Source organism: Apodemus sylvaticus, chromosome 16, assembly GCF_947179515.1.
Source record: "Apodemus sylvaticus chromosome 16, mApoSyl1.1, whole genome shotgun sequence".
NCBI lineage: Eukaryota > Metazoa > Chordata > Mammalia > Rodentia > Muridae > Apodemus > Apodemus sylvaticus.
In genome coordinates this window covers 34755362-34778847 of record NC_067487.1, presented here as the reverse complement: position 1 = coordinate 34778847, position 23486 = coordinate 34755362, and the positions used below count along the sequence as shown (strand labels likewise).

General features: G+C 42.3%; 1 protein-coding gene across 1 annotated transcript in view; it reads right to left on the bottom strand.

Moving 5' to 3' along the window:
• The window catches only part of Slc1a3 (solute carrier family 1 member 3), a 75095-nt gene that overhangs the window by 34343 nt on the left and 17266 nt on the right, over positions 1 to 23486 (bottom strand). The window contains exon 3 of the mRNA XM_052159404.1: positions 17128 to 17265. Within this exon, the coding sequence (XP_052015364.1) occupies positions 17128 to 17265 (138 nt within the window). The remainder of the gene's footprint in view (positions 1 to 17127; positions 17266 to 23486) is intronic.

Sequence of the window (23486 nt, the reverse complement as noted above, 5' to 3'; positions counted from 1 at the left end):
AACAGAGCGAGCGGTTGCATCGCGCTCACTAACTAAGAAAAGGAAGAGTGGTCTGTTCTATCCCGTCAGTGTCTGGGGACTGGCACATCTTTAAGATGCACTGATCTGGACTTTCCTTCAGTGCATTTTCTCAAACTGAACTATACGCCATCCTTCAACATTGATTGGGTTGTTTTAGAATAAATCTGTTGGAATGAAGAAGCTCTTGAAGAAGACAGAAATACCTTTCTTTTTAGCTGGTAACAAAATTACAGAAAAGAAGCCCTGCCTCTTGTGCCTCTTTTTAATCCTAAATGCCTCTATCACACAGCACTGGGATTATAGGTGTATAATCCCACCATGCCCAGTTTTATGCTATGCTGGGGATTGAACCCAGGGCTCTGTGCACGCTAGTACCGTGCTACCACTGAGCTACTTCCCAAGCTCCACCTCCACCTCCCGGGAGACAGTGAAACTTAAGGAACTCAATGTATAAGTGTCCAGAAGAACAAAACACTATTCCCTGCATCTCTATGTGCTTGGTCCTCAAAGAAGTGAATCTGCACAAACCAAACAGTCAGCTTAGGACCATTCAGGGCCTCCACCAAACAAAACATTTAAATGGTCTAACTGCAGTGCTGCAGGCAAGTGTTGATGACTCAAAGAACAGACTTCCAAAGCCTTTTCCCAATCAATGTCGCCATGAAAGGGAAGCCACGAGGTTACTGTGATAAGCTGGGATGTAGGGAATGACTATAGATGATGATAATCAAACCACTGATGCCTTTTCTTAAAAACCAACTCTAGTTAGTTCGTTATCATGAAATGGCTCTCTGGAGTCTGGATTCTTATTAAGGAAATGTCCTTCAGTTGAATACCAATCTCTCTTTTTCTGGAGATCAAAATCACCATCGTTGGAAAAGTTACTGATCTCTCTCTCTCTCTCTCTCTCTCTCTCTCTCTCTCTCTCTCTCTCTCTCTCTCTCTCCCCTCTCTCTCCCCCTCTCTCCTTTCTTCATTTTTAAGGTTGGTTTTGTTTCATCCATGCTGGCCTCTTGTCTCTTTCCTCCATGTCCTGGGATTACAGGCATGGCTGCCACACCAGGCTCTGTCTTAAACTTAAGTGGGTAGAAAGGCAGAACTCACTTGCCAACGAAGATTCCCTTTCACGGATGCATTTCCTCTCCTGACTCCTCCTTTCTTTCGCTCAGTGTTTGGAGCGATTTTGGATGCCAAAGGAAACTCTCCTCTTATTGAACAGTCCATCTGAATTTGAGTATATCTTGATGGAATGTCAAAAGTAAAAACACTTGTTTGGAAGAATCGAGGATGCCTTGTTCCAGTGAAATTCATGGCAGCTAATTTTGCCCTTTGTACATAGAAAATAGGCAATTTATTTCATTTAATTTATCTTAGGAGGTTGGATTGTGAATAGTATGTGGCTGAAATTGGAAACTGGTCAAAAGTGAGTGTTTGCTGAGAACTTTCAGGACCCAGAGGGTATTTTAAGAGGAAAATGATCAAATGTTGACTGTTATTTGAGAGAGAGAGAGAGAGAGAGAGAGAGACAGAGAGAGAGAGAAAACATTTCTAATAGAGTAATTAAAGGAAAACAAATGAAAACGTATTTCACAATAGATAATGTTCCCTAGCCCCTGTATTTTATTAGAGGAGATAGACAGGGGGCGGTTGACTATGACATGAGGGCTTTGGAATGGAGAACATTACAACCAGAAACAGTCCGTGGAGCCAGTTCTATCCCTCAATAGCACAATTAACGTGGGTGAGTCCAGCGTAATTTTAAATTCCTGCCAGTCCCTCTGTCTCTCTCATGCCAACCACATCACACACTGTTCTCCACTGAGGCAGGGCAGGCTTGCACCTACAGGCTTCAAGATTGTGTGTGTGTGTGTGTATGTTTTAATTTTTATATTTTTTTCCTCAGAAGTAACCCTTTCAATATTATTTTTAGGCACGGTTGAAATAGAAACATTTCAAAGGCTTAGGGGAAGCGTGGAATTTCCTACTCTAGAAACTACAAGGTGACACTGTGATGTAGTTCTCCCTGTTGCACTAGGAAGGAGAGGCAGTCTAAGGAACCTTTACACACACACAGTCTTGCTGGGTGCCCAGTCCCGGGTGCAAGCTGCAGGTCCAGTCTGACTGCAAAGCTCAAGGCAGAGCCACTTCTCTGCCTTCGAGTGTCTTGTGCAACTGGTGCCGAGCCGCAGAAAGCAACGCACAGGGCCAGAGAAAGCAACACTCAGGGCAGAAGGACAAAGCCTGTACACAGAGAGTGTGGTTTTGTCCAACCACAGCAGGCGCAGGCCATATGAAACAATGTTGAACATTCAGATGTCAGAAAAGTTTGGGATACTCTCTCTCTCTCTCTCTCTCTCTCTCTCTCTCTCACTCTCTCTGAGGGTTTGTATTTTATTATGCCCCTGTGTGGATTTCAACACAGAAAAGATAATCTGCAGAAGCAAAATAGAGGAAACCAACCAATTGTTAGGGGAAAACAGGCGTTCCTTGTCATCGCAGAAAGCGTGCAAGATACAGTCAGTGTTCTTAGTACATCCGAGATTCCCAGTACATCCTCGGTCTCACTAATAACCCATCTTGTTTCTGGCAGTTACACCAGCAGAAGGTTTAAGGGTGGCAGTGTGGCCCTCCTTGACACATTGGAAGGCTCAATCATCTTTCATTTTCCCTCACCCGCACAGCTCTGTTTCTTTAAAGATCATTTGGTTGCTTACATTTCAATGTTACTAGGGACTCAAACTTCTGCATCTGTGCATTTCATAGCTGTGGATTCAACCAATCACATATTGAAAACATTTGGAAAACACTTTTGTTTGTCCCGAACGTGTCCAAACTTTTATAAAAGTCTCCATGCCTTAACGGTACTTAGATATTCTAAGTCTATCACAGGTACTATAGTGTACAATGAGGAGGATTGTGTAGGTTAGATGCAAACACTACAGCATCTTGTCACCAACTAAAGTCAAGACTGAAGAATGATTGGTTTTATGAGGCAGGATAGAAAAAGAGAGAAGGGAGGGCCTCCTCACGCCAGAGTCTGGTTGAAGCCTCTTGGTATCTGATAGTCAGGATTTCTAACACAGTTTGTGACATGTGCTTAAAGATCTTTCTCCCTTCCAGCTAATCTACATTTCCCAAGGAATCTTGGGAAAAGATTCCTCACTGTGTGTGTGTGTGCGTGTGTGTGTATGTGTGAGTGTGAGTGAGTGTGGTCCCAAACCGTTTGTTCAACCCTAGTGGCTCCTAATTTTACCATATCAAATCTTCTTGTCAGATTATAATCCTAATCTGACAAGATTGGGGGAGGGGGTGGAGAATGGAACTGGATAAATTTCTCAGTGGTTAAGAGCATTTGTTGCTCTTGCAGAGGATGTGAGTTTGGTTCCTAGTACCCATACCACAGGTCACACCTCTCCATACCTCTAGTTTCAGGTGATCTCACACCCTCTTCTCACCTCTGTGGACACAGGGCATGGACATGTAATGCCTACAACTAATTGAAATGCAGAGTTGTGGAGGCCAGTCCTAAAGGACATATCTACAAAGCAACTCTCAACCCAAAGGCTAGGGATCATTTTATAAAAGGGGGTGGGAAGTCTGTCAGAGTCAGAAGATTAGGAAGTTGCTGTGAAGCAGGGCGGTGGTAGCGCACACCTTTAATCCCAGCACTTGGGAGGCAGAGGCAGGTAGATTTCTTTGAGTTCGAGGCCAGCCTGGTCTACAGAGTGAGTTCCAGGACAGCCAGGGCTATACAGAGAAACCTGTCTCGAAAACACCAAAACAAACAAACAAACAAAAAGAAAGTTGCTGTGAGTTACTGTGAGAATTGCGCCTCCTAGTAATGTCGGAAGCTACACCCATAAAACCTTACCCACATGACTGCCTAAGCATGACCTGCCCAAAACCATGATGGAGGAAGCCTATGGGAGGCCTCAACCCTACACAGAGATCTACAGGTAATTTGGGAATGCTGACAGCAGGAGAAAATAGTCTTTCCTCACGGAAACCACTAACTGGTTATCCAATACCAATAGTCAACCCCCAGACCATACAGACAAGTAACATTATGCGGACAGACCAGGTTTTATTTATGTGTTTAGAAACACACGTCTCTACATATATGTATGTAACAAGCAACTAATGAAAGGGGGCCCTGGATCTGAAAGGCAGCAAGGTGGGGGTATATGAGAGGCAGAGGAGGAAGGAAAATGATGTAATTATATTATAACCTCAAAAATAGAATAAATAAAATAGAAAAAGAGGCGGGAGATACCTGATATTGACATCTGCTCTCCACATGTGCACACCAACAGTAGCCCGCACATGCGCGTGCATGCACACATGTACACACATGCACAGACAAACACACAGGGCTTTGGAGGTCATCCATCTAAGATGCACAGTATAAAATATAGATGTGAAGTGTCATTTACTCTTTTGAAAGAGAAAGATGCTGGAAGAACAGAACCTGAGGATCTTTTCTGGCAGACTCTTAACACAGACCTACAGAAAACAAGTTGAGTACTGTCTCAATCGAAAACAACAAATTTTAAGTTTTAACTCATCAGAAACAGACTTTTACAGACTATCAATTCAGTCTATTTCCAAAGATCCAAGCAGCTTGCTGCAACACAGTCATTCAGTCAGCTGAACTGTACCAGGAGACCAGGCGGCCTGGGAAATCCACTTCATACCAATGAGATTCCTATCAGCACTCTGGTTTTAGCATCCACATTCCTTAGAGGCAACTCCTGTATGTACAATCCAGTGGGTTTTATCCTGAAGTTTGTGCCTTTCCTGACACCTACTCTGACCCCAATCACCTCCTTAGGTCAGTTACAGGGGCAGCTGAAGACTGTCTTAAGAGACAGCTAGCTGATCATTGCCTCTGACACGTCTCTTTCTAGATAACTCAAGTATTTGAATGGCTCATCTCAGAAAGCAAAACCTTAGACAGGGGAAAGCTGTCTAACTTAGAGGAGAGAGTGAAGAGCTTTGAAAGCGCTTGCAAAATATTGAAAACTAAACAAGACACAGAAACAGTAGCAACAAAGTAAACCGCAGTAGGTTATATCGATAGGCTAGCACGAAGCATTTAGAGTATCCTTGGCCTTTTGTGCAGTCACGAAATCAAAATTGCCAAGTGTGATGGTGCTTGCCTTTAAGCCCAGGACTTGGGAGGCAGAAACAGGCTGATATCTGTGAGTATTAAGACCGACCTTCCCCACAAAGTGAGTTCCAGGCCAGCTGGGGTTACTTAGTAAGATATTGTCAGAAAGCAAGCAAGCAAACATGAAGGAAAAATGAAGAATCAAATTATGTTTGTTGTTTGCTGGAAGACAGATGTAACTGGATAGAGATGATCGTATTAAGCAAAATAAGCCAGACTCAGACAGACATACAGACACCATGGTTTTATCATTTGTGGATCATGGATTGCCTATAGGTATGCCCCCCTTCGCACAATGTAATTGCTATGTAATCGAGTGTATTCAATTTTTAAAAAATGTATGAGTGTTTTGTCTGCATGTTCTGCACATACACCTGCATGTCAGAAGACTGTCATATCCCTTTATAGATGGTGGTGAGTCACCATGTGGTTGCTGGGAATTGAACTCAGGACCTCTGGAAAAGCAGTCAGTGCTCTTTCTTAACTGCTGAGCCAATAAGGAATCTGAGCAGACATCCTTCCAATGAACATTTAAAATGGCCAACACAGGTGTCCACATGAAGACAGCTGCAAGTCTGTGGGGGTCAATGGCGGTAGCAGGGGCTGAGGGAGGGGAGGATGGGCGGTAGTGTCCAAGAACATGGTGATGGCATAAAAATGTGTTTATGAACATCACCACATACAATAAATATATGCCGATGAAACATATTTAAATTACATCAGCCTTGAAATATTTTTGTTTTTGAAATTAAAATGTAGTTATATCATTTTCCCTTTTTTCCCTCCCTGTACTTCCTTGTTCTGTCTCAAATCCATGGATTCTTTTTTCTTTAATTGTTACACACACACACACACACACACACACACACGTCTGGATAAATAAACATAAACGTCTCAGCCTGTGTTATGTGACTTGCATATGATTTCCGGTCTTATTACTTGGCATTGAATAACCAATTAGAGGGGCATGCATTTCCCTGAGGAAGGCTGTTTTTCCTTCTCTCAGCATTCTCTAGTTGCCCATGGTTCTTTGTCTAGGGTCAGGGCTTTTAAAATTTAATTGCACAAAGTCATATATACAATTATCCTCCTTGGCCTTTTTTAAAGCACACTTTTTAAAGTAGAGTTAAGTTTATTCAAACTTGTGTTACACGCATCATTTAAAAATTAACTTCATTTGTAATAACTGTAACTAAAGATGTAAATACATACCGTATTCTTCCATAAAAATACACAATTGACAAGCTTAGAGTTTATATTTTAAAGGAGCCTTGCAAAGGTTCGTGTACAAAGGCTACCACTACCCCACAGGTGTCTAGGTTTCTGCTAAAACACAAAACACATAAAAGCATTAGTCTCCCTGTGCTTTAGATGAACAGAATGTAGTTTAAATTACATATCACTATGTTAGACAAAGTCACCCAGTTACTTTTCTAAAGGAAGAGCTAAGTTTTATTTCAAAAGTAAGCACAGATGGGCATAAAACTGCTAACTTTTGCAAGTGTTTTCTTCTTTCTATTATGTTTGGCATTCCGTATTTATGAGTGTTCACATGCAACATTAACTAAAAGAATCAAGAATAATCATGCCCATCTTATGACAAATTATACATAGAGTATTGGCTATTATTATTTAGTGTATGGGTGTTTTTAAAAAAATATTATTTTAACATACAAAGGACATACAATCCAGTACTACACAGAAATGGATCTGAAGAGGTACTCCTCCAAGGGAGAGTTAATATGGACAACAGCACACAAAAAGATACTCAATGTCATCATCTGAAAAATCCAAATTAAGTCAGAGAGAGATAATACTTTGTACTGGCTTTGATAAAAAATATATGTGTCAACAAAATGATAGTTCCTAAGTAGTATTGGCAAGAAAGTGGCAAAGATAGAACTGCCCTACTTTGGTGGATAAAATTATGCAGTTGTTTAAAAAACTACTCTTGATTTTTTTAAAGGCCAAGAAAGGTACTATAAAACACACTGTGTTATCGGAGAAAATGATATGCCTATAAATATTCATAGCAGCTTTCTTTATAATAGCTAAAATTAAATCGTGCAAAACAAAAGCAAGGACAATTCAAATGTCCACTGATGAGCTTAAAACTCAATGTACTGTGTCCATCAACAGACTCTCAACCAGCTCTAAAAAGGACCAAAATAGTGATGTGTGAAAAGAATGTGAATGAGCCTTGAAAACATGCTAACGTGAAAGAAGTCATTCACAAAGGAGCATGTACTTCAGGACATGTACACTGTCATGTGACCCACTGAGGCAAACGGAGGACTTTGGGATGATGGCCAAGGAGTGTGGAGTTTCTTTCTGAGGTGATAAAAAACGCTCTAAAATTGATTGTCATCATGACTGTGCAACTTTGTAAACATAGAAAATGCCACCACACTGTAAACTTTCACTTGTATGTGCCAATAAGTTGTATGCATGTGAATGTTTTTCTAACAGACCTAAAAAAATATGTGCAATCAAAAAAAAAAATCTAAGGCTATAGATACCAACAAAAAAATTTTAGAAGACATGTAAATGAAGTAACTTGGTTTTCAATTGTGAAGGAAGTTTTTATCCTTTAAGCAACAGGGCAAAACCATATAGGTGACAATTTTGGCAACAAAGTACGTTCTAACAATAGAAGGTCTGACACACTTTGAAAGAATCTCGTCTGTCATATAAGGAAGAGCTGTGCACTGGCTGTATGTATGAGGTTCTTCCCAAACACCTGATCTCATTTCCTAAAGATTAGGTGCTCATTTAATGGTAAATTATATAGTGGCTGTAAGACATATCTCTACAGAACACCTGTGCTCCATAAGGTATATGCTTTCAGGTAAAATAAAATGACACCCTGTGCCCACTTCAGAGGAAAAAAAAAATAACAGATTAAAGGTAGCAGATCAAACTGTTTTAATATTCAGTTTCTTCACTATAACATTGTCATCCCTTCCTTCTTCTAGTTTTCTGCTAACAGAAAGGAACTCAGCAGCCCTGAAGCACTGTATCTACGTGGTACTGGAAAACCTAAAATTGTCACTCATACTTACATGTAATAGCTTCACGTTTGTGGAAAATAAGGCTTTGTTCCTATACTGCATAGGAGTTATGCGTTCCCATAGTAAATACTTCATATAGAATTCAATATATTTTTCTGTTGTTTTGTTTTGTCTTTTTTAGACAGGTTTTCTCGGTATAGCTTTGGCTAGGCTAGAAGTCCTGGAACCTGCTCTGTAGAACAGGCTGGCTTTGAACTCGTAGAGATCCGCCTGCCTCTGCCTCCCAAGTGTTAGGATTCAGTTCCCGGTGATGATAAAATGAGATAAGCATTTTAATTGTCTTCACAACAATGTTATGCATTTAGCTTTTGCTTAGGCATTGCTACATTGAAGTCTGGCTTTTTTTTTTGGTGGCGTTCAAACCAGAGGCATGAATATGATAGTTAATCATTAGGTCCCAAGACATGACTAACATTCTAGTCTCAAGTGAAAAGGAGCCAAGAGAGAAATATAACATAGCAGCTGTTACTGCCCCCATTTTTTCATAAACACTCAGTATGGGGTGTAGAAATGCTGACACCAGGGGTTTGTGTTCTATATAGATGCCTATAGTTCAATCTTGGAAATTTCTGCAATATCTTCTGATGTAGTTAGCCTTAATGTAATGACAAAGCAGCTTGTAGCACGCCCTTAAAACATGTTCAAACTGCAGTTCAACCATCCAATGTTAGCAAATTCAGGTTATCTGTTTTTTAATCAATCATTTCAAACACACAAGGATTTGAACAATTAAATGAAGTGCCTTCACTTGTCCTTGTCTGCAAGGACTTGGACTTTCCAAAAACTAAGCCTAGTGTATCTTCTTTGATGTCCTTAACTCATTTCCTTAACTACCAGAGCTACTCCAGGGAGGAGAGCCTTGCTCTCAGGTGGAGTCGGCAAGGCCAACTTTGTGCCAGGTCTGAAGGCTAAGCTTGATCTTGGAGGAGTCAAGAGACTTCAGTGGGGCTATGGAAGAAGTTGTGTCAAAAGGCAAAGCACCCAAGGAGGAAGAGTGAAGTGCTGAGGGCACTAAAACATCGAAAGAGGAAACTGTCAGGAAGGCAGTGAACCACAAAGCTGGCACAGTGTCTCGGGAAGTCTGTCAAGGGTGCTGTTCACCTTGCCAAGAAATCATTCGTTAGGCAATGCAAAGAACAGACAAGTCAGGCAGTGGTGGCGCACGCCTTTAATTCCAGCACTTGGGAGGCAGAGGCAGGCAGATTTCTGAGTTCAAGGCCAGCCTGGTCTACAGAGTGAGTTCCAGGACAGCCAGGGCTATACAGAGAAACCCTGTCTCGCAAAACAAAAAGCAAACAAAAGAACAGACAAGGCAAATACTCTCCTGAAGCCTTTGTGAGAACAGGAGGCAGACAATATTGCAGTAACTATGAAATAGAACCTTCTAAAGAAGGGAGTGGGGGAGGGGGAAGACACGGATGGCTTCCTGGAAGAGGGAGCAACTGAACTCATTAGGGATGGAACTAAATGGCAACACTGAGTGGGGACCCTAGGTCTGGAAATGAGAGGACAATTCTCCAGAGACTATAACATGATAACTTTCAACCCTAAGTCCACAGTAGAACCACCTTGAGAACTATTAAGTAAACATCAATTTTGGGGTCCCATTTTTGACAAAGTAATTGAAGTACTCTTGTGGGAAGAGTAATTTGGGACTGAGTGCAGCCTCCAGAGAGTATGATGAATCTGAATGGAGCAGTGAGTCTTCTCAGACCGTGAACTTTACAGATGTCAGAGGACCTAAGTCAGTGATAGTGGGATGGGTTATTTATGTTCGGCCCAGGGAGCGGCACTATTAGAATGTGTAGCCTTGTTGGAATAGGTGTGTCACTGTTGGCATGGGCTTTGATACCCTAGTCCTAGTTGCCTGGAAGCCAGTATTCTGCTAGCAGTATTTAGATGAAGATGTAGAACTCTCAGCTCCTCCTGTACCATGTCCGCCTGGATGCTGCCATGTTCCTGTCTTGATTCTAATGGACTGAACCTCTGAACCTGTAATCCAATTAAATATTGTCCTTATAAGAGTTGCCTTGGTCATGGTGTCTGTTCACAGCAGTAAAACCCTAACTAAGACAGGTGGTTAGTTTCCATCGGCAACTTGATACAACCTAGAAGCATCCAGTAAGAGCCTCAGTGAGTGACTGTACATCGGGTTGACTTGTGGGTATGTCTGTGGGGGATTGTCTTGACTGCCATAATTGATATAGAAAGCACTGTGCCTCCTCCACAATGTCCCCAATGAGGGTTATTCTGCCTGTCCCTATTACCCTCCATACCCCAACTGTGAATTAATCTCCCCAAACCAGACTAAGAATTCTTGGAGGACAGGGCCTTTGCTTTCTCCACTTGGGTATCCTTAGGTCCTGGCAATAAAATACCTGGCATATCCAAAGCCTTAGTAACTGCTTATTGAATAAGGTTGTCAGGCTGGAAAAATACAGTTCTGTGACAGCCAGATTTTGAAGACTATCCCTAAACTCCTGCTCATAAACATTGCTCTCATTTCCTTTATATCTGATGCAAGAAGCTGGGAGGTTGCCTAGTTCCTTGGATGGGTTTTTCTTACTATACCGTAAGTCTTTTTTCTCCAGGTAGGTCTTGTCAGCCTTCTTTGTCACATTTGTGAACAGCTTCTAGGAACAGCCTAGGGGCTTGAGATGAAGCATCTTTATGACCGACTCCTTCTAGGTCTCCATGAGTTGGATTTGGATGTTAAGGTAGAGGTTGAGTTTGCCCCAAGAGGTGCGCAAGGAAGACTCCTTTGTGGGAGCTGTTACTCCCAATGGAATCCAGGGTGCCCTACATGGGCTGAGTTTCTCAGGGAAGACTGGGAAGTTGTATAACCAACGATAATATTTGGAATTATGCAGCTGTGATCAAGGAAATCGAATCTCAGGCTGCAGGGCAGAAACCAATTGCCTCCAGTGGTGAGGGAGGAATTCTCTTTGGCTCCATGCTGTTTCTGGATTAGCTTTCCGGGTTATTTAATTTATTTTAATGGGAGAGTGGTCACTGAAAAAATCATAGACAAAAGAGGCTTGCAGAAGCCACAGCTGTTGTTACAAGCCCACGAGCTTGAGTTCTCTGTTCTTGCTGTCGGGTTGCCATGTGTGCAGTGAGTGGACAGCCCTTGCTGTCACTCTTCTTGCTGTCAACAGCTATGGCTAATAGAGCACATTCCAGGGGCTGGGCTGAACCCTCACACTGAGCCCACAACATGCACCCCACTATCTATGTTACAAAAAATGCCAGAGAAGCCTAAACACACCCCTGTCTTCTGCTAGTGGTGCCTTTTATTCCACTAATGGAAATAAGTAGCCTGCCTTGAGTTCTTGTCTATAAATGCCCAGAGTATTCAAATTGGCCTTAGATACATGCCAGATACTTGGCAAACCAATAGTTCAAAATATTAAATTTCCCTTAAGTGACCCTGGCTCTCATTTTTGCAGGCACTCAACATGTGTTTCAAAAGCCCAAGAATTAGGAATTGTCTAGGTCAGGTTTTTGTTTTTGATTACTTGTGTTAAATGACAACATTTTAGTTGGTTGTGATGTGTCATTATTCTGAAGCCAGTGTCATACTTTGAGATGAAAATTTACTGCTTTCATTTCCTTTTTTTTTCTCTGTTAGAAGAATCCTTTGTTGGCAATTCTGGCTCGCTGGCTTTGCACATTGTCAATTCTTACCTCTCACAGGATTGATTGGTCTATGCATTTGCAAGGAAAATGTCTAAGTTATATTTAACCACAAGAGAGCTTGAAACATGGGGAAGGGGATTACAGGAAAGTGGGTATTTTGTTTTTCTGGTTCTTTAAATTTTTGTTCATTTTATTTTGGGTACAAAGAGAACCATTAGTTTTACAAGGACAAGTGAGTTCCAAGGATCTCCTGTTCCTGGAAATGTCTAGGCAGAAGCGGGACATTAATTTGGGAGAAAACTGTAGGCAAGGGTGAGCAACATCAGTATTTACCAATGAGAGGTAAATTGAAATTTCTGGGGAAAGAGAAACACTTTCCTCTTTTATATGAAATCAGACGAAAGTAAGAAAGCTGTTCTGTTAAATCACCTTTCCAGTCTTTGGGTTAGAGGAAAGAGAAAGCCCTCATAGTTAGTATACCTTAACATCTTATGGATTGCAAATTATCTCTCTTTTCCTTCTTAAAATATGACAGGGAGGGTCTCAGAAGCAGTATCAATTCAGGACATCGTAACATTATAATTCATTATCTCTTTCACAAGATAAAGGACAGGGACTTTGCATTCTTAGTTGCGAGTTGAAGCGGTGTAAAAATTGTGTTAGCTTAAACAAGTGATTAAGGGTGAATATGAATGACATCTTTGTTGTAAACTCTAGAGCAGTTGATGTCAGGCAGGAGATGCCTCAAATAAAGAAAATCAGATTTGGAATCATGTTCTAAAAAGTGGACCAAGGGGAGAATGAGGGTGGATATGATTTAAATATATTGAATACATACATGAAATTGCCAAAAGAAAGAAAGAAAGAAAGAATGAAAAGAAAAGAAAAGACAAAAGGAAAAAAGAAAAATCAACCAAAAAATGCCTCTTCCTTTGGGGCTTAGAGAGAAGCATTGAAATTGGTTCTCTGAGAATTTGCTCATATATATATTGTTCTGTGAGTTGAGGAATTTGGGAAGCCTCCCTCCATCTAAGTAAATGTACACAATGGACCCCGTGTACATCAACTTAGGGACTTTGTCTTTATATTCAGGCCCGTCCAGTGCCTAGCTGAATATCTGACATAGAATAAAACTGTGAATGAATGAATGAATGAATGAATGAATGAAACAAGATGAACTTCATTTATTCTGTGATCCAACCTCTGGTATGCCCCAACATAGGCTTCAAACCGCTGCTCTCATAACCATGCCTCATACACCTCCCTCATCTCTTTCTCTTACACTATGTCTGATGAGAGACTGTCTGCCAAAAGACTTTCCCTTACAGAAAACGGGGGCTAGCAGTAAAGCTTTCCTGTGCTGACTGGTCGCAGGAAGATGTACACTTAGAATAATAACACAAGAGAGCACCAATTTACAAAAAAAAAATTCAGGAGTAAGGCTAGTTATATCCACTCAAAATAACCAGAAATGGCATTTAATTATTAGCCTGTGCATTAAATCAGGCTAAGCCAGCCAAGCCAACTCATATTTCTGGCATGAAATAGCTAGTTTGGCTGCATATCCTGACCAAACCAATAGAAAATGGTGCCAAAGCCTTGTTTTATTGTGTGGGGTGTTGGCATAGACCTGTTCTTCTTGTTCAAGAAAAGAAAGGGGGGGGGGGGGGAAAGGTACTTGAGTACAAATGAAGCCATTGGGCTTCCTCCCAGATTCTCCTCGGAGCTTCTGGAATGCTAATACACACCAGGGATGTTTGGGAAGACTGGATTTCAACCCAGGACAAGAATGTGCCTCATAGAACTTTAATGCCTCAGCTCACAAACACAGTGTTTTAAGTACAAAGATCTGCTGCGGAGCTCTTAAGTTGGTATGGGGATGTAGCTCGGCAGGAGAATGGGAGAGTCTTTGCCTTTGTGTACAAGGCACTAACTTCTGATGACTAGAACCACACAAACAAAGATACAAATACTAAGCAATAACGCATGACTTCAGTGCCTCTGCTAGGGTATATTCTCTAGAATCTTTGAAAACTAAATGCAATATAAATTTATTCAACTTAGTTTCCATCTGCACAGACCCCAAGGTTTTTGAACTTGATAGAACTAAGGTATGCAGCATCTTCCCACAGGAGAATTTCTTGTATGGCCCTGTGACCTCTGGTTTCTCACTAGGATGCTCTTGTCTAATCTAAAACAGAACAGTTAGGACCACACTCAGAAGATGCAGGGAAAAAGCCTTCCCAATCACTGTTTGTTTAACAGTAATGAGCATGGTGTCTGGTAGCGAATTCCACTGGAGGTGAACTGTGTTTGGTTTAGGATTAACTGGTGGGTAAGTCAAGTAATGTAAAAACCAGGAAAAGCAATAGAGGTCCAAAACCAGTGGGGCGTTTCTCACAAGCAGTAGCACTGACAGCCAACCCTGGGTTTTGACACTAGTATTCCAAGGGTTGACTGAACCAGGAGATATCCTTTGGTTGGTTACATTGTCCTGTTTTGTGAATTGTATCAAAAGCTCTCTTAAAAACCTTGGATAACTAAATTCTCTTGAACAAAGTCCATGTTTCCCTCTTGCGGACACAAAGTGGCGACTCGTTGAAGCTGATTGATTTTATATTTCTCAAGTCTCAACAGCCTCCTTGCCCCACTTTCCACTGCATTATTCTACAGTGCAGTCACAATCCACTTAATCTTCTCACTTAGACCAGCTCTCTCTCTCTTCTGTTGCAGAAAAATATTTCCCTGTATCCATGACTATCAAAGTAGGAAAACATACAGTAGCCTGAAAGGGCATCTTCATGTGTACACGTCACCCACTTGATGACTGCGAGCTTTGAGGACTGCTTTTTTTTTTTTCTTTCTCATTCTTGCATATTGGAGCCTGCCTTTGTTACCTCCCAGGGCAACACATTTCCCCAGTAACATCTCCCTGTATACCCAGAGATCCTCTGGGCAGGGGGGGGGGGGTCTGTGTAATTTGCAAATATTTCCTCCTCTATGTTCCCACTTTTTAAATGTTGTGCATTCAAAATCACAAAGGAAAGTCTCGGAGAGTCAATCAATCATTTTAATTGATCGTAAGTATCTGAATTACTGTGTAGCCTGGGGATTAATCCTTGGAGAGGATGAACACTGTTAAAACATCTTTGGCCCAGCTAAACTGCCCCTGGGCCCTTTCCTTGACCCAGTCCTGAATAAAAGATAAATTCCCTTAATGGCTCCATGTGACCACTCCCGACTTGCAACTAGGTTGTGCTATGTGTTCATTTTATATTGGTGGCTTGCCGCTTGCTGTTCTCTTTCTCTTAAAAAAAAAAAAATCCATATTATGAGTGTTGCTAATTTCTGCAAGGTTTGACCCAAACTTTCTTTTTAACCACTGAAAGGGATCAGTGTAACTTTTTTTGTCTGAAAAATTATCCAACCAAAGTTCTTATTCCTTTAATAATGTTGGTTATTAAGTATCTAAAACACAAGGGAATTCTACTTCAGGGAAGAGGTCAGCTAAAGCTGTTTCTAAAGTAAACAATGTTTTTCTCTGTGTTGTACAAGGGGTTTCTGGGTGTGTGTTCCCATAAAAGGGCTTTTAGCACAATTGTGAGAAAGCAGAAACAGGGGTTCCACTATAGAAGGGACAGTAGAAAGGAATCTGGACACACTCTGAGTGTGTCCAAAGGAAGACATAGCCACAGCTTACAAGTTAGCTTCTAGTGATGATGGAGAGGGACTTCACTGTTTCATTCATAAAATGTTGGCTATGGGCTCCGAGCTATAACTGATTTCTGCAAAGAGTTCCCCTTTAGAGAAAAATGGTTAATAAAATGAAAATGTGTCCCATGCCAACATTTGATAAAGCATATATAGTAAGAATTGTAGCTTCTATAATTACCCCTAGTCAGCAACTGACCTGTCCAGTTTTGTAAACAGGTACCCCAAAGGACGAGAGCATTGGCTTGCGGGCCATGCATCCTCCGCGCTGAGCTTGTGGACATGCAGTTACTTGTTTAAGGCCTTGGACAAGCAGAAGCCAGCTTGGATCTGCAAGGCACCGAGGAGCACTCTGGCATAGTTTCTGAGCATGTAATGGCTAGCCCTCTAAGGTATGTGGCGGTCAGAGCGCTGCCCTATGACCTTTCAGTTGCTCTGTGAAGTTCTTGTTACACCGAAAGCTTGAAAGATTCTCTCTTTGGAAACCCATGGGAAGAGAGAGAGATGCAGCTTGCACAGAGATGCCCAAGGACAGTGACCCCCAGGTAGAAAAACAGGCCAGGGTCAGTAGTACCTGAGGTCTGGGGCTTCAGCTATAAACTCAGAAACCATCCTGCTGGGGAAATGTTTAGGGAAATTCTCTAAGTCAGAGATGTGCTGTGGGGAAAGAGAAGAGTGGGCGGGAAACGATGCTATCCATAGCATCTCTCTTTTTTCCTGCAATTCTTTGCCCCATCTTTATTTGTCAACCATACAACTAATGCCTCTTCAACCCATAAGCTGCTGCCTTACTGTCACAGTGAAGAGATCCTATTCTGCGAAGCTTCTGCTGGTTAAAAGTCCAAGTGTCGGTGGGCAGAGTAGCCAATGGGGATATTCCCCCACCCCCTCCCCATTCTCCCACCAGTATAAAAGGTAGTGGGGGTGGATGGGGAAACTGGAGAAGGAAATGAAATCATGCGGGTACACCAGGAAAAGATAAGTGTCGGTGGCAGCGGAGTTGGCGAGTGTGTGGTGGCATTACCTCTTGATGAGGCTTCCAAGAAGGCTCCCGCTCATGTCCTGGTGGCTCTGAGAAGAAGCATTCTTGCATCAATAGCTAATAGGCTGTCCAACCAGATGTTATCTGGGTGGGATAAGAGGGTGAGAAAACAGACCTGTTGTACGCTGTTGTCAACTACATCACTGTGGTCAGAGAAAGGCTGTTTGTGTGGTGTTTAGCAGGGCACCTCGTTCACGGTGAGGCAGACCCAGATTACGTGGCTGTTTAAATCCATTTCCTCTTGTGATTGGTAAAAATATGAGAGTTCATAATCATTCATGCATTAGTAAAGCCTCCTTTCCATCATTTCCAAGGGACTTTTTCTTTTTTTTTTTTTTAATTTTTCAAGAACAGAGCATGCATCCAGCAGAAACCTAAAGCATTGACTTTTCTAAGCATTCTTTTGCAATAAGCACACTTTTTAAAAAACGAAAAAGTAAAAAGAAAGAAAGAAAAAGAAAACACGCAGGTACCTGTGACGAGACTGGAGATGATCAGGGGTAAGACCAACATCTGTAACATCCGCATCAGAAGCTCCCCGGGAAAGGAGAAGTACTTGACCTCCCGGTAACTCATTTTATATGGTCGGAGGGCAAATCCAAGGATTGTACCTGAAGGGACAAAAGAGAAAGAGAGAGAAGGGAAAACTGAGTCTTGTAAAACTAAGCCAACAGCCTCTGAAAAATGAGCAAGTATTTGGCAGGTGGTTACTCAAGTTTGACAAGAGAAATTTATTTAAGCAGCAAATATTTATACAGCATTGGGAGCAAGGGATATATCTGTCTCTGTCGTCATTATGTGGAAGGGTTTGTTGAGTCCAGGCCTTCAAGTAGCATTTGCAGGGGGAAAAAAAGGCTATCTGGGCTAAGGAAATGAAAATTGTCTTTGTCTAACTTGAATGCAGTGGGACCTGTTTTGACCCGACTTGGTGTAGGTATGAAGACTAGGGTATAACTTGGAGACAAATCAAACAGTCCTGAGTAAGATGAAATGGGAAGAAAAGGCCTCGTGAGAAAGTTCCAGAAGAACAGATGGTAGAACTGCATAAACACTTTTTATATATATATAAAAATTATATATAAATATATATATATATACAATTAAACTTTATATATTAAAACTTATATAAATATATAAAGACAATTAAATTATATATAATATTTAATTTAACTTTAATAACAATTAAACTTTCCAATTTTAAAACAAAAGACCAAAATCCCTGGTGCTCCCATGGCTAATCTGTTTCGGCATCTCCCTGTCTGTGCACACCACATTGTCTCCCTCACAGCACGGTCTTGACATCGCCTTGACAACCATATTGTATGTACCGGCTAGTCACTGGCAAGGAAAGACTTCAAAAGGAACAAAATTATTTTTTTTCCCACAAATTTCCTGTTGAAAACTCAATGAGGAGCAGGTAGGAAGAAAGGAAAGTGATTCTCCCCTTAGCTTTCCTTCAGTCTAGAAACTTCAAAATGTTCTTTCAGAATAATAAATCCATACACAAACTAGATGAGTCTTGACACCTGCTGCCATCCAGAAATCAATCCTAGTATCGAATCCAGTTACTCCCTCTCCTCTTGCTTCAGCTTACTTTCTTTGCCCAAGGGAATTTAGTCACTTCAATATTGCAAATATTTCCAGACATTTGCCTTGTGTTGAAATTTCACTTTTTTTACAATGCCCAAGTAAATTCTAGAGAAAATAAAATACCTAATATTGAAGTATTTTTAAAAAGTCAGAGGTCAGGAGCGGCAAAGGGAAGGAGTGAACCCAAGGTTTTCCTAGGAATACAAGAAGTTCTTACGGAAACTAAACTTTCCCAATTTCTTATGAAATGGCTCCTCTGTCTTAAGAAATGGAACACAAAGTTCATTTCAATTGCTACTGCACTCCAATTTCAGTTCTTGGGTCTCGGCAACCACGGCTAACCATTCTCCAACTTTAGACCGTGATGTTGTAATAAAAAGCACCTTGATGTATGTGACTAGAAAATCCTGTTGACCCAGGTCTCAGGAAATGTAAGAATACTAGGCAAGAGAGAAAAACGGATTTGGAAGATACGGACAGCTATCCGTATCTGCAGGAGCAGAGGCCGCCTGCATTGGTTCTACCACTTAAATAAGGTAACTGAGGTTCCCTGAGCTCTCACTGTAAGCCAGGCCTTGTCAGTACTTCATTCCTGCTAGCAATTTAATCCCACAACAACGGGAGGATGCAGATGCTATCTTACAGTTTACTGGTGGAGAAACCTGATCTCAGTGAATGTAAAATTTGTTCAAATTTGTCTCAGTCAAGAGTACCCAGGTGGCAAAGCCAGGACTTAAGGCCATGGCGTTTCCTCTCATGTTTTCGCCTCTTCTCTAACTGCCTCTCAGGATAAACTCCAATAGTGGTCCAGAGGAAGTTTATTTCTAGAGTGATCTGATACATAGTTTCATATATGGTCAGTGTGCAACTGACAAAGTCCTTTCCTTCTCCTAACTGCCTAGTAGCTATTGAACAGTACCCAGAAAGACACCCAAGGAGACAGTGGCTCAAGAGGTGATATCCTACATGTGCTGGCTGGCTTTGTGTGTCAACTTGACACAAGCTGGAATTATCAGAGAAAGGCGCCTTCCTTGAGGAAATGCTTCCATGAGATCCAATGTAACCAATCTCTCTCTCTCTCTCTCTCTGTTTTGTTTGTTTTTTTGAGACAGGGTTTCTCTGTGTACCTCTGGCTGTCCTGGAACTCACTCTGTAGACCAGGCTGGCCTTGAACTCAGAAATGTGCCTGCCTCTTCCAAGTGCTGGGATTAAAGGCGTGCGCTACCACAGCCCAACAGTAAGCAATTTCTCAATTGGTGATCAAGGGTGGGAGGGCTTATCGTGGGTGGTGCCATCCCTGGGCTGGTGCTCTTGGCTTCTATAAGAAAGCAAGCTGAGCCAGCTAGGGGAAGCAAGCCAGTAAGAAACATCCCTCCATGGCCCCTGCATCAGCTCCTGACCTACTGAGTTCCAGTCCTGACTTCCTTTGGTGATGAACAGCAATGTGGAAGTGTAAGCTGAATAAACCCTTTCCTCCCCAACTTGCTTCTTGGTCATGATGTTTGTGCAGGAATAGAAACTCTGACTAAGACACTATGGTCTCCTTATAGCCAAGGGACTGGTCCTGCTGGGCGGTGCAGCCTGGACATCAGCTCCTCTAGAGAGTGTCTCAGTTTCTTTGTGGGTTAGCATACGGAGTAACAGGTTCAGTTTGACACTTTCACATAGTATCATTTCCTTCACCACCTGCTCCTCATCTCCAGTCCTGCCCTAGCCAGCTCCCTGTTTCCCCCGGGGTATCACCGACTTCTGCTTTCTTATATATGGATTTTATTTCCCTCTCTTCTTCCCTCCCCACTCTGAAGATCTCTTCTTTCCTCTCCTGATTCTTTTCCTAATTTCATGACCTCTAGATTCACAGTGTAATCACACACACACACACACACACACACACACACACACACACACACCTCAGTTTCACATAAGAGACAAATATGGAATTTGTTTTTCTCAATCTGGTATAATTTCACTTCCATCCATTTTCCTGAAAATATAATTTCATTTTTCTTTACGGATGAATGTAGCCCCATTGTGTACATGCATTCTTTTTTTATTCATCTGTTGCTGATGGACATCTAGATTGGTCCCATTTCCATTTACTGGCGATTGAGAATATTACAGCAACAAATAGGGATGTACACTTATCTCTGTAATACGAGGCCTTTTAAAAGTCTCACTGAAAAAAAAAAATCTCCCTCCTCCTCTATTGCTGGGGATTTAATTAGGGCCTCACACAGGCTAGGTGTGCATTGTGAGCTACAACCTTAGCCCTACGATCTGCATCTAAAAGCTCTTTCTTTGTGTGGGAGTAGCAGAGACGAAGTAGCATTCATTTGTAAGGTTAGAGCTTCGGGATTGACGGATGCTATGAAGAGTGAGGCGGGATAGGATGGAAACACTTTGAATCAGACTTGTCCAGGATTAGGACCTGTGTTTATTCTCCGTTTCACCCAGTGAGCCATTTCTACCCTTGGGAAAGACAGGCTTATATTGGGGAAAGTGGTATCTATTGAGCCCTTATTGTGTTAGTGGTAGTCTTTAGCCCTCATCCCAACTTTATTAGGCAGATATTATCATGTCTGTAGTGGGTAATGGTTAAAATAGAGTGCAGCCCCACCAGGCCTCTGCACCACTCCTTCCAAGTATCCAGTAAAGCATGACTCTTAAACTTTAATAGTTAACCAAATATATTTATATATAAGAAACTCCCAATTTCATAATGCCAAATTACAATGATAAAGTCTTATCCCAATATTTCTAACCTCTCCAAAACACCAGAAATACGTCTGAAGCCATGTGGATATCCGCTTCTTCCTCTCTGCTCTGCTGGTCTGGCCACCGAGCCTCTCCCTCCTTAGCTCCTCCTCCTCTCTCCCCTTCAATCACTGGCCTCTCACTGCCTCAATGTGAATGGATAGGAAATATCTTGCAACACATGCCTATTATACAATGATGCTAAGAAGTCAGGCTAAGTGGCTGACCTGGAAGACTTTGAACACAAGGCAGTACTTTTCCTACTATATGTTGGTAAGAGTCCCTTCTATGCAAATGCATCTTTGTTGCCTGAGTCTAAGGTAGTTCAGATAAATGTATCCCCCTGGTTCTCAGTATCTTTAAGTAGCATGTTGCTCTCAGCCTGAATGGCTGGATTGCCCTGAGATGTCGAGAACACCAGGCACACTGTGAGTCACTGATCTTTTTATCTGCTTTTCCCCATTTTTTTCTCTCTTTCTTTTTTAAGACCATGTTGCTAGGTAGCTCAGACTGGTTTGGAACTCACTGCATAGGCAAGGCTGGCCCTGTAATTCTATTGTCTCAGCCTCCCAAGTGCTAAGATCACAGACATGTGCCACCACGTTTACCTTCACCAACCCCCCCCTTAAGGAATAGTTTAAGTAATTAAATGAATTTATTTAAATAAAATAGCCTGTCTCAACCATGGTATGGACTCACTTGTAAGTGGGTATTAGCCATAAAGGATAACCATGCTACAATCCACAGACCCAAAGAAGCTAAGTAGCAAGGGCGTGGGGATATGGGAAAGGACTCGTAAATCTCACTGTAAAGGGAAAGTAGAACAAATATGACATGTAGATGAGGGGAAGGGACTGGATGGGGGGTGGGAGAGAGATAGGAAGGGGGGGGTCAGGTCGAGGAAGGATGGAGGGCAGTACTGGGAGAGACAACTGGACTTGGGTGGGGGGAGGGACATCTCTGGGATAAACTGGAAATGTAGGGCAATGGAAACTCCGGGGAATCTTTGAAGGTAACCAGAGCTAAGACTCCTAACAATGGGGCTCAAGGAGTCCTATCTCTTATAATGATTCAAGACTTCTGGTGGAGGGATCGGGACACCAACCTAGCCACAAAACTTTTGACTTATAATTTATCCTGCCTACAAGATGTGCTGGGGTAAAGGTGGCACAGAAATTGTGGGAGTGGCCAATCAACAGATTGGTTCCCTCCCTGGTTCAGCTTGAGATCCATGCTAGGAGATGGAACCTACCCCTGGCACTGCCTGGAGGGCCAGGACCCAGAGACTGCATAGCCCAGAGGCCTAGAATAAAGCCAAACACTGATCGCAATAGCAACCAAAAAGCCAATGCAATGAGTCCTAATGCTCTTCTACTAGACCCAGAGATCACTGCCTAGCCCAGATGCCATCAGAGAGGCTCCATCTGGCAACTGATGGAGACAGATGCAGAGACCCAAGGCCACACATCAGATGGAACTTGGGGAGTCTTGCTGAAGACGGGGAGGAAGGATACGCAGAGGACCTGGTGCAGACCCATGCAGTTCTTGTGCATGCTGCTTCAGTCTCTGTAAGTTCCTATGTACCTTGATTAGTTGATTGAGAGGGCCATAATTCTGCTGGTGTCCTCCATCTGGGAGACAAGGTCTCTCATAAGCACATACCCTCACAAATACTGCTGAGGCCAGGACTATCCGTATGCACATCAGCAAGAACAGGCAGGTCAAGGGCCAACACCTCACAGCTGGTAAACAGTGGCACTCTGCTGGGGTTAGAGAGGGTGAAGCCGCCAGCCTAAGACCCGCGGTGAGCCGCTGAAGGGGCCTGGCTGTCCAAGGCACAGCTTCAGCCTCTCACTGTGCTCGGCCTCTCGAAGTCACACCGGTGGGTTAAGGAGCCTCCATTATCACACTGTACTTGACTGGCCTTTAGTTCTCTTTCAAAGCAGAACACTTGGGGGTAAACAGACTGTTCAGGTTAACTAATTCGAACAAGTTCTAGTGCTTACGTGGGAGAACGGGGCTAAGATGGCTTTGCTAAAGGAAGTTCCCCTCACGCTCATATGCTCAGGGAGAAGCAAAGACATTTTCTTCATTTTTTTCTGCTCCTGGCTAGTTCCAGGTTTAGGTCGGCTGCTATCTTATCAGCACCAGATCATGAGGAAATGCTCTGAATGGGAAAACTACCCTTTCTTCTTTTCTTTTCTTTTCTTTTCTTTTCTTTTCTTTTCTTTTCTTTTCTTTTCTTTTCTCTTCTATTCTTTTTGTTTTTTCCTTTCTTTTCTCTCTCTCTTTCCTTCCTTCCTTCCTTCCCTTTCTTTTGTAAGCAATTAAGAATTTCTGTTTGGAACTGGAGAGATGGCTCAGTGCTTAAGAGCACTGACTGCTCTTCTGAAGGTCCTGAGTTCAAATCCCAGCAACCACATGGTGGCTCACAACCATCCTTCATGAGATCTGACGCCCTCTTCTGATATGTCTGAAGACAGCTACA